The sequence below is a fragment of the Geospiza fortis genome, unplaced genomic scaffold (genome assembly GCF_000277835.1).
Source record: "Geospiza fortis unplaced genomic scaffold, GeoFor_1.0 scaffold413, whole genome shotgun sequence".
Classification (NCBI taxonomy): Eukaryota; Metazoa; Chordata; class Aves; order Passeriformes; family Thraupidae; genus Geospiza; species Geospiza fortis.
In genome coordinates this window covers 753,728-764,506 of record NW_005054386.1, presented here as the reverse complement: position 1 = coordinate 764,506, position 10,779 = coordinate 753,728, and the positions used below count along the sequence as shown (strand labels likewise).

Below are 10,779 nucleotides of genomic sequence, written 5' to 3'. Positions count from 1 at the left end.
CACCTCGGGGCCGGGCTGACAGAGCTCATGGCCGCCCCTCAGCGCCGTCAGGGCTTCCAGGACCTAGCCACCGTGTCACTCCTGGGGGCAGCATGGATGGGGATCCCAAGCTCTGCAGTTCCCCTGGGCTCTTCCTCCCTGAGGAGTCTGATCCAGCCTCAGGCTTGGCCAGTGGTTTATGTCTAAAGCTATGCAATTGAGCCTTTATACAACTTCGTCTTTCAGGATTAAGGATGGCAACACAAAAATATAAATAAAATAATTAATGATTGAAAGGATTATGCGAAAAGATCTCATTCAGAATTCTTTACCACACAATGTAGGTAGCTCTAGCTAGTAGAGGAGTGCAATATCTTTGAAGCAATATTGATAGTAAATTATATTAAAGGTAGTAAAGTGATTACTGATCAAACATTGATGCATTTCACCAATCTCAATGCTTGTGGGAATCCCTCTGATGGGCACTCCTCAGCTCCAGGGCGGAATTTCCACATACCCTCCCAGAAATAACAGAATAAGGAAAGAACAAAAATGACTTCGGAGTTCTCCAACCCAGACAATTCTGTGATCCAACCATCAACACAGCCCTGCCAATCCAAAATAATGATTAAAAAGCTGCCAGCTCCCATGAGCCACACCCAGATGTGCTTGGAACACTTCAGCAACCTGACGTGACTCCAACATGGCCCGGGCACCCTGGCGCAGTGCTACAACCTTTTCAGTGAAGAACTTCTCAATATCCAGTCCCTGGCATCCTGGCACAGTGCTCAACTGTCACAATAGGACACAAAACAACATGAGCACACACTGCTGCTCTCAAGGTGGAGAAAAGGGAAGTTTATTTTCTGACTCCAACATTTATGGTTTTCCAAAAGTGACCGTGGATTGGAGGATGAAAGTGGCGCCTCTCCAATGACACTGGGCAAACCAACAGTCCATCAAATTTCTCCTCCTCCATAAAAGAATGCAAAACAATAAGTTATTTACAGAAAGTGTGTGAGAAAGTTCGTTACAAGAATGTAAACATCAGAAGGCTTAGAAAATCTTAAAAAATCGAGGCGACACTCGACCCTTTCAGTGAAGAACTTCTTAATATCCAGTCCCTGGCACCCTGGCACAGTGCTTGCCCACACTTTCAGTGAAGAACTTGTCCTGAATATCCAGTCCCTGGCACAACCTGGGGCTGTTGCACCTCTGGTGTGAGCCCAGAGCCCCACGGAGCTGTGCTGGGGCCATGCTCCAGCTGACACAGCTGCTGAAGGTGCCAGTGAAACCCCGACTGCAGCACTTCCAGCTCGGAAAACAGGCCCTGCAGAGCTGCAGGCACGACTGAGCAACTGTGGGGAATGTTGGTTTCAGGGGCTTGGCACAATTTAATTAAAGCCTGTGGTGCTGGGGGTTATGTGTGTGATACTCTCGTGAGTGCTACACCAGCACCGAGGCAGCTCCGTGAAGCCTTCTGGGCTGTGGGGCTGCTGCTCTCCAAGTTCATTTAGACACATTCCCAGTGTATGTTACACTGCTCCCCCTAGCACTGGGAAAAGGAAAGAAAAGGGTCTCGGGAGGCAGTGCCAGGTGCAGCCCAAAGAAGCAGCATTAATATTGTTATTAATATTAATAGCCAGTTTAAATCCAACCATTGCTGAAGGCTGAGCTGCTGTTTCCTTGCTTTGCAGGATTCCAAACTTTACCCAGAGGCAGGTGTGGATTTAGTGAACCTGACATTTTCCTCAGCCACTTCAAAGCAGCTGCTTTTCAAGTAGGATTTTTACTTCATGAAAAGATAAAATAAAATAAAATAAAACAAAATAAAATAAAATAAAATAAAATAAAATAAAATAAAATAAAATAAAATAAAATAATAAAGAAATGTGAGTGAATTCAAGGGCCTTTCTTGGAACACAGTCACAACACTTGAAAAGTGCTGCTTAGTGCAAGGCTGACTTGGAAAATCTGGGTGTTGGTAAAAAACATGTGAGGGCAGCAGAGCCCTGTGATCAGTCACTGCTGTCACCTCCAGAGAGGTGAACCCATGGCCAGCCTCACCAGCTGCAGGACAACATGGCAGAGAGGAGGTTTATATATCTCTCTACTGGAGAAGGAATTGTTCCCTGTGAAGGTGCTGAGGCCCTGGCACAGGTCACCCAGAGAAGCTGTGGCTGCCCCTGGATCCCTGGCAGTGTCCCAGGCCAGGCTGGATGGGGCTTGGAGCAGCCTGGGATGGTGGGAGGTGTCCCTGCCATGGCAGGGGTGGAATGAAATGATCCCTTCCACCCCAACCCATTCTGGGATCTTTGAAGATGAGTTTTTCTAGGTGATGGTGGGAGCTGAGCATCTGCCCTCAGAGGATCTGTGAGGGAGCTCAGCTCTCAGCCCCCCAGTCACACATTAAGGCTCTGTGCTGTGTGGGGCAGCACGGATGGGTCACTGCTGGTGGCTCCTGGGATTTCTGGTGGGAAAGCAGCTGGGATGTGAGGGAGGGCTGGGAGCAGCCCTGTCCTTGCTGTGTCTAAGCTGAGCCTGGCCCCAGCCCTGGCTGGAGGGAGGTTGCAGCCATTCTGTGCCTTGCTCAGCAGGATCCTGGCTGTGAACCTCCCTCCCTGCTGCACCTGGGACCTGCTGAGTTGTGGTGGCCCCTGGACCTGCACAGCTCCCCTTGCTGAGCTATGGTGGCCTTGCTGCTCCCCATGGACCAGGATGGGTCTGCCTCCAAGCAGAGAGCCTTGATCTGAGTCAGACCTGCTGTGGGATGCTGTGATTAGCACTAAAACTGAACTATTTGTGCTGTTGGAGAGCTCAAGGGGAAACTGGTTAGCCTGTGTTTGCCAGCTTAGCAGCAAGCTGCCACTTCTGAGGTTTGATTTTCCTGCCTCTGATCCAGCCCTGTCTCCAGTTCCTGCTGCCAGCAAAGCCTTTCACCTTGGCCCTGGCTGTGCCCTTGAGCTGAGCCTTTGGCTGGCAGCATGGCTGCTGCTGGAACAAGGTTGTGCTGTCAGATTTCCTCTGGGCTTGTGCCTGCCTTTCAACCTGTCCCCTGCTAATATGGCCTGAGCTTATCAGCATCTCCAGCCCGGCCTGGCTGCAGTGATGGGCGAGATAAGAAGTTTCCACGTGAGGAGGGAGCAGGGCATCAAGGAGGACATGGAGCTGTGCCCCACAAGCAGGGGTTTGAAGGTGTGAGCCCTGGGGGGCTGCAGTGGCTTTGCTGCTCACACAGCTGCTGCTGGCTGTTCCTGTGTTGCTGAGCTCGACCCTGACACATTTCCCGTGCATCTCAGCACGTGCCCACAGCTTTAGCAAATTGGGAACGCTGCTCAGGTGACCAGGACCCACATCCTGCCCACACCCCAGGGCCAGACCCCCAGTCAGCTCCTTGCCTTCTACCAGGTCCCTCACCCGCTGTTTTCCCTCTCCAGTAAGTCCAGCCCCAGAACTTGGCTCATCCTGGAGGCCTCAGCAAAGATTCCTGATTCCTCTGCAAACCAGCTGTCTCTTTGCAGTGGCCTTTGCTGTCCCAGCCCTCCCTTCACAGCCCTTTCATCTGTCGTTTTTGCCATTTTTGCACAGATGCAGGACCCAGAGATTAGGCTGCAGATTAAGGTTTTACTGCATCCTGAAATGGGTTCCAATTCCCAGTCCCAGCAGGACCAACATGCAGCCAAATCTCTCCTGAAAGCTCACTGGGCTGGAGCTGGGGAGAGATCTCCCACCATGTTCTCCCACGTGCATGAAAGGTGGAGTCCTACATATACAGCCCAGGTGAGGCACCTGGAATTCTGTGTCCAGTTCTGGGCCCCTCTTGACAGGAAAGACATTGAGGGGCTGCAGCATGTGCAGAGAATGGAGCTGGGGAAAGGTCTGGAGCACAAGATGAGGAGCAGCTATGGGGGGCTCAGCCTGGAGAAAAGGAGGCTCAGGCAGCACCATCTCCCTCTCTGCAACTCCTTAACAGCCAGGTGGGGCTCTGCTCCCAGAGAACAAGGCACAGCACCAGAGGAAAAGGCCTCAAACTGCCCCAGGGGAGGTTCAGTTTGCACATCAGGAAGAATTTATTCACTGAAAATGTTGTCAGGAGTTGGAATGGGCTGTGCCGGACAGTCACTGTCCCCTGGAAATACTAAAAAACACATGGATGTGGCACCTGGGGACAGGGTTAGTGGTGGCCTTGGCAGTGCTGGTTGGATTTGATGACCTCAGAGGGCCTTGCCAGCCTTAGTGATTCCAGGATTCTAAAAGGAGCTGGGCAGCCCAGGGCAGGAGCAAGGCTGTTGTGTCAGCTCCAGCCTGTGTCTGCCCAGCATCTCCCCATCCTGGGTGAGCCTGCTCTGCCACCAACAGTTTTGGTCAGGCTGGAGCTCCCCTGGAATCCTGCACAGGCTCCCTGTGCCTGCAGAACTGCCCCATGAATCCAGCCACATGGGCTGGGTGTGTTTGTCCCAGCACACACAGGCACACTTGTGGCTGGCATTTCCAAAGCCCCATCCCACACCACAGAATCATGGAATATCCTGGGCTCGAAGGGACCCACAAGGACCATCCAGGCCAACTCCTGGCCCTGCAAAGACACCCCACAATCCCACCCTGTCCCTGACAACGTCATCCAAGTGCTCCTGGAGCTCTGGCAGCCTTAGAGCCATGACAATTCCCTGTGCAGTGCCCAACCACCCTCTGAGGGAAAAACCTTTTCCCATCCCACATGGGGCAGACTGCATATTGTGTCCAAAATTTAGGATACTGCAACTTGTCCCAAAGAGAAAAGTGCTTTATATGACACAAATTAAAACAGATAAAAAAACAATACACCCACAGAAGAACATCAGAGCTGTACATAACAAAGAAAATGGGAAGCATGTCACAGGGCTGTGGGCTGAGTCAGCTGGTCCAGTAACCGTGGTGCACAGGAGGTTGGGATGGGAGCTGGGGGTTGCAGCCATGGGCAGCACGTGCTCCAGGAGGAAGGGGGCTGGGGAAGGGTGAGCCAAGCCCCCAGGGGCAGTGAGGGGCTGTGTCAGAAGCCATCACTGCGCAGGGGCTGGGGCAGGTCTGACACACTGATCTGCAGGTTGAGCTCTGCTGAGTCCAGGGCCGTGGATGGGCTGGGCGGGTGGCTCTGCTCCAGCACGGAGATCTCCTCGTGGTGCTCCTGCCGCAAGTGCCACACGATCTCTCTGGACAAAAAGTGGGTCTCTGCTTCTTCTGGCTCTGGAACAGAAGAAAGACAAACCTTCCTTCACTGGTTGTCCTGAGGCAGAGCTCTGGGAGGGAGCAAAGTCTCTGTGAGATGCCCCTAAATATGCACTATTTCCTGCACAGGAAAAATACAGCTTTTACTTCCCACTTTCTGCATGGCAGAGGGGAAAAGTTCAAACACAAAGTGAGGGGAGGAGTGTAAAATTACAGGCACTATGTGCTGGATTCCCAGTAGTGCTTGTGATGGGAACTGCCTCACTGCATGGAAATGCTTCTCCCCATCAGGGAGAGTTTCCTCTGAAAAAACTGACATTCATTAAAGCAAGATGCTGATTTCATCTGGTGGAGGTGAGGAGATGGGAGATGAAAAGATGATGGGAATGAGGAAAAGCCTCGCTCCCTCCCATCCCCTGTCAGCAGGACTGGCACACACTCATCCCACTGCTGGGGAGGGCGTGACAGCCCCAGCAACTTCTTCCAGGAACATCAACAGTGAGGGGAGCGGCTGCTTGCCCTGGATGCTGCTGTTACACTCAATGCTTGCAGCACACAGCTTGTCTCAGGTTCCCTTGGGGACTTCAGCTGGGACAACCAGTGCTGCCACCACCTTCCCTGCTCCTCAGACTCACAGCAAGAAGTCCTTCGAATTATGGAATCATGGAATACCCTGAGCTGGAAGAGATCCACAAGGATCATCCAGTCCAACTCCTGGCCCTGCACAGACCCTGTGTCCCAGAGCTTTGTCCAAACACTCCTGGAGCTCTGGCAGCCCTGGGGCAGGGACCATTCCCTGGGGAGCCTGGGCAGTGCCTGACCACCCTCTGGGGGAAGAACCTTTTCCTGATATCCAGACTAAATCCCCCTAGCACAGCTCCACTTGTTCTCTCGGGTCCTGTCCCTGCTCCCAGGGAGAAGAGATTGGAGCTGCCCCTCAGGAGGGGCTGCAGCCTCCAGTGAGGTCTGACCTCAGTGTCCTGTGCTCCAGCTGGACAGGCCAAGTGCCCTCAGCAGCTCAGCAGCACCTCAGCAGCTCCTCTGGGCCCTTCACCACCCCCATGTCCCTCTTTCGGACACTCCCTAACAGCTTTAGATCTTTCTCATGTTGTGGTGCCCAGACCTGCCCCAGGGCTGGAGGTGAGGCTGCTCCAGCCCAGAGCAGAGTGTGACAATGCCCTCCCTCACCAGCCAGGGATGCCATGCTCAGTGACATTCCTATTTCATGTGGGAATGCAGCCCCTCCCTTCCTCCCGTGGCAGCAGGGGCCACCATGGCCCCCTGACTGGGGACATCAGCCGAGCCCTGCACAGACACTGATCCAGGTCACTCAGGGCTAGAAGAGCACAGCCACTGTCCTGGGCATCCCAGCCCCTTTCCCCTCACTCACCCTCGTAGGCAATGAGCCTGTATGTATCTGCACACTCCTTGGAGCCTCTCAGGATCTCCTCCAAGGTCCTGTAGAAAAGCTTGGCCTGCTCCAGGCGCTCCTCCCGGCTGAAGGCAGCACACTCGTCCTGGGACATGGCGTACAGGGTCTGCAGTGGGGTGGCATATTCCACAGCACAGTGCCAGAGCTGCAGGGGTGGGAGGACAAGACATGGGGACAGGAGGACTGGCAAAGGGCTGCTGGGAGATCCTGGCACTGGGCACAGCACTCAGGACCTCTCAGCTCCTTGGCCTGCCTTGCACTGGGAGCACTGGGACAAAGATACCGAGTCTGGCCCCTGTGTCCCCCTGCCTCTTGCAGAGCAGGGAGAGAGCAGCTGGCCTGACAGATCCAGGTGTCCCTTCTGCCAGGTGGGCTCAGGGAGCTGCCTTTGCCCATGGGGGGCGGCCACTGGCTTTGTCAGTGCTCCCAAGAGCAGCCTGGAGGGTGATCTTCCCCATGGAATTTGGTCCCCTAGGGAGACATCCCTTCTCTGTGATCACACCTTCTTGGTGGCTTTCTGCTATTCAAAGGAAAATGGAGGGACAGCACCAATCTTTACTCTCTGTGACCAATGACAGGACCCAGGGAATGGCTAGAGCTGTGTCAGGGCAGGGTTAGTTTGGGTATCAGGAAAAGGTTCTTCCCCCAGAGGGTACAGGGGGGCACTGAACAGGGAATGGTCACAGCCCCCAGGCTGCCAGAGCTCCAGGAGCTCGTGGATAATGCTCCCAGGCACAGAGTGGGATTGTTGGGGTGTCCTGTGCAGAACCAGGCATTGGATTTGATAATCTTTGTGGGTCCCTTCCAACCCAGCATATTTTGTGATTGCATTATTCTAAGTCTGAGCATCCTAACAGAGCTGGAGGGCTGAGCATAAACATTGGAAAGGTGGAGGCACAGCTGGAAGGAGGCTGAGCAAAGAAACCAAGAGAAATCTGATAAAGCCGTAAACATGCCAAGGAGGAGTGGTGTTACCAGTGTCTTACACTGGGTAAACTGGAAAGTTGAATGGAGTGAATTAGAAGGAAGAGGGATGTGATCCCAGGTGAATGCAGAGAAGCAGGAAGTTCCCAGCCTTGGCAGGCAGTTACTGCCCTGGGGCAGGTGCCTTCCATGGGCCCTGCTCACTGTGGGGGACTGGGCAGGAAGCTGAGGGGCAAATATTACTGGAAGGCCAGGTGCAGGCTCAGAGCTGCTGGAGCTCCTAGGAGCAGAGTGACTCAGCAGGAGCCTGGCAGAAGGAACACAGCATCAGTTGCGCAGCACAGCAGGAAAAACCTGTGACTGACTGTGCTTCCCCCAGAGCAGGGCACAGAGGCTCGGGGTCCCTGCAGGCTGGACTTTAAAAACTGCAGCTCAGAGCTCAGCCTCTGCCAAAGGACAAAGCAGGGTGAGGAGCAGAGCTCTGCCAATGTCACCATGCACAGCACCAGGGTGTTCCCTCCTCCAAGGGGAAGGGACAGGGGCCAGTCTGCCCAGAGATGTGGGAGGAGATGAATGCAATGTGAGCTGGAGAGATTTAGGGCTCACCAGCCTAGAAAAGGGTGACTGGGGGAAAGGAGGGAGTCAAATAATTTCTCACACAGACATCTTTGAGCACCTCTTCACAACACAAGGAAACATTCATCCTATGGGAAGTGATGCTCTGTAGCCCACATCTGCTTTTTCCTGCTCAGTTTTCTACTGTTTTCTGGACTTCAGTCAGCTGCAGGAGGGGTTAAGCCAGCCCACCATCCCTGCAGCTGGGCCTGGGAGGAGGCAGAGGAGGCAGCAGGAAGGGCTACAGGAGTGGGATCTCTCCATCTCACGGAAGCCTGGTGAAAGCTGGGAGTATCTAATAGGAGAGGTGACAGTCTCCTGTCCTTAGGGCCACTTCTGGGGCCAGCAAAGTTTTTGGGATGATGCTCCCAATGCTGCTCTCAGCATACCTGATTTTCTTCATCTGTGATGGCATAGAGGCTGTGTTTGTAAACCCTCTTTTTGATGCCTGCTCGGGCCAGGGTGGTTTCAGTGAGCTCTGTCACATACTGGATATTGCTGTCAGCTTTCTCCAGGTCATCATAGATATCACAGCTCAGAGGGACCAAGATGTGGAGCTTCCAGGTCTTCCTGCACGCTGGCAGGTTGGGATTGGCTCTGCTGAATTCCTCCATGGACTTTTTCACCCCTGGTGGAAGAGAGCATCAGGCAGAGGTGCCTGCTTTGAGTACAGCTGCATTCTGCCTTGCTCCCCATTTCCCTGCTAACGCTGTAAAAGTGGGAGGATTGTTATTAGCAGCTATTTCTATCTGTAGGCATGGGAATGCAGGGAAACAGCTACGTACGTGGCAGGACTATTTTTAGGTACCCAACATAAAAGGACCAGGCAAGCCCATGAGCAACGTTCTGCTTGGACCTCTCGGACATCTCAGACATCTCCACTGCTGAGGGCTTCTGTGGAGGGAAGGACAGACAGACCAGGTGATGACAGCTGCCACCTGGGCCCTTCTGCAACAGTCAGTTCTCCACAGAGGCTGGAGAACTCCAAAGAGAGCTGGAGAGTGAACAACCCCACCAGCCCCTTCCCCCACCGTGCAGGGCAGAGCCCCTGAGAGCCCCCACAGCCCCCAGAGAGGAGGGAGCTGGGGCTGGAGTGAGCCAGGCATTTCCCTGGCTGCACCTTCCACTGGGATCCTGTGTCCCAGTGCAACTTGTGCATCTGTCCTGTGCTTCCAGCATGGCAGAGGAGACACCCCAGTGCCTGATGGTGGGGTTCCCAATGGCCTCTGCCAGCTCTGTGGGTGCATTTGGGTGGAGATGGGTGTCCTGTCCCACAGGCACCTGACAGAAGCACCTTCTGCAGCCTGTGGGACCCTTCCAGCACCGCTGGGGCACAGCAGAGCCCTCCCACTGCTGCAGAGGCACCTGGGACTTGGCCCTGCTCCCACACCACACTGAGAACTGAGAACACACAGACTCTGCTTTTCCCTCTAACACCAACTTCACTGACAGATTTAAAATACCCCTGTTTTTTGTGCTGGGGGGGCCATGCCATCCCCTGGAATGGTTGTGCTCATTAGAAGACAGCCTTGCCCTCCTAATGCCAACACTCCTGGAAGCACAGGGCCAGGGAGATCAGCTCTGCAGCGCTGGGCTGAGAGTGCTCTTCCTGCCAGGCTGACTCTGGTTGGGCTGGACATGCAGAGGCCATGTAGAGCTGGCTACATGTCCCCATGGCTGCTCAGGGCTGAAGGGTTCCCCGAGCAGCCAGCCAGGCTGGGGCTGTGGGAGCCTTACCCGGAGCCCCAGGGCAAGGATGAGGAGCTGGCACAGACTGGCCAGGATGAGGTGGAGGCCAAGTTGCTGCCCATCACCAAAGAGAGCCACGTAGGCTGAGCCACAGACGAGCAGCATGGGCCCGTGCCAGTGTGGGGGGAAGCAGGAGCTCAGGGCCCTCCAGAAGCTGCCATGGTGCCTGGGTGGGAGAGGGAGACAGGAGTCAGGCTGGTGGCCACCTACCCACCCTCAGCAGCCATGGCCAGGGCTGCTCCCATCTCCTGGGGGCCACCAACCTTCCAGAGCACTACAGAGTTGTGTGGGACGCTGCCCAGCACACCCCAATGCCCCCAGGCAGGGAGGGTTTGGGTGTCTCAGAGGGAGCAGATAGATGGAATGTCACCCTGGACAGCAAATGGAGACAAGAGCCCCCTGCCCTCCAGCACTGGGTGGTGGGGAAAGGCTGGAGGACAAGATCTGTTCCCCAGGGAAAGGGCACAAGGAGAGGAGAGATCCATGGACAACTGAGAGAACTGGGCAGGTGGGAGAGAGGGAGGCAGAGATGAGAGGGACAGGAGGGTGACAGAGGGCAGCATGTGCTGCCGGGCACAGCACATCATTGCCACAGAGGGCACGTGTGGGCACAGAGACCAGGAGCAACCCCCCCCACATCCCAAGGGTGCAACGCCCTTGTCCAGGCTGGTCCCAGGAGCGCCGCAGGCAGGCAGTCAGCCCCGCTGCCTCACCTGGCGTCCCGGTGGAAGATCTCCTCGGCCAGGTAGCAGGCGCCCTTGAGCAGCTCCCCGGTCTGCAGGGTGGCGAAGTGGAAGGCGAGGCTGCGAGCGGTGGGCACCAGGGGCTGCCCGGCCAGGAGCAGAGCCCCGGCACAGAGCACCAGCAGCACGAGC

The 10,779-nt window shown here is 55.0% G+C and overlaps 2 protein-coding genes across 2 annotated transcripts in view; both read right to left on the bottom strand.

The window, feature by feature from the left end:
- Positions 1-29, bottom strand: part of LOC102032788 (SLC35A4 upstream open reading frame protein-like) — a 1,206-nt gene extending 1,177 nt beyond the window's left edge. Inside the window, exon 1 of the mRNA XM_031060582.1 lies at positions 4-29. Within this exon, the coding sequence (XP_030916442.1) occupies positions 4-29 (26 nt within the window). The remainder of the gene's footprint in view (positions 1-3) is intronic.
- A 4,928-nt stretch (positions 30-4,957) lies between these two features.
- On the bottom strand, positions 4,958-10,778 carry STING1 (stimulator of interferon response cGAMP interactor 1; the record flags this gene model as incomplete). Its single annotated transcript, XM_031060581.1, has 6 exons — positions 4,958-5,202; positions 6,575-6,761; positions 8,545-8,783; positions 8,941-9,049; positions 9,893-10,070; positions 10,618-10,778. Coding segments are annotated over 6 exons (1,068 nt in total), but the record flags the coding sequence as incomplete, so codon positions are not given.
- Between the last annotated feature and the right edge of the window lies 1 nt (position 10,779).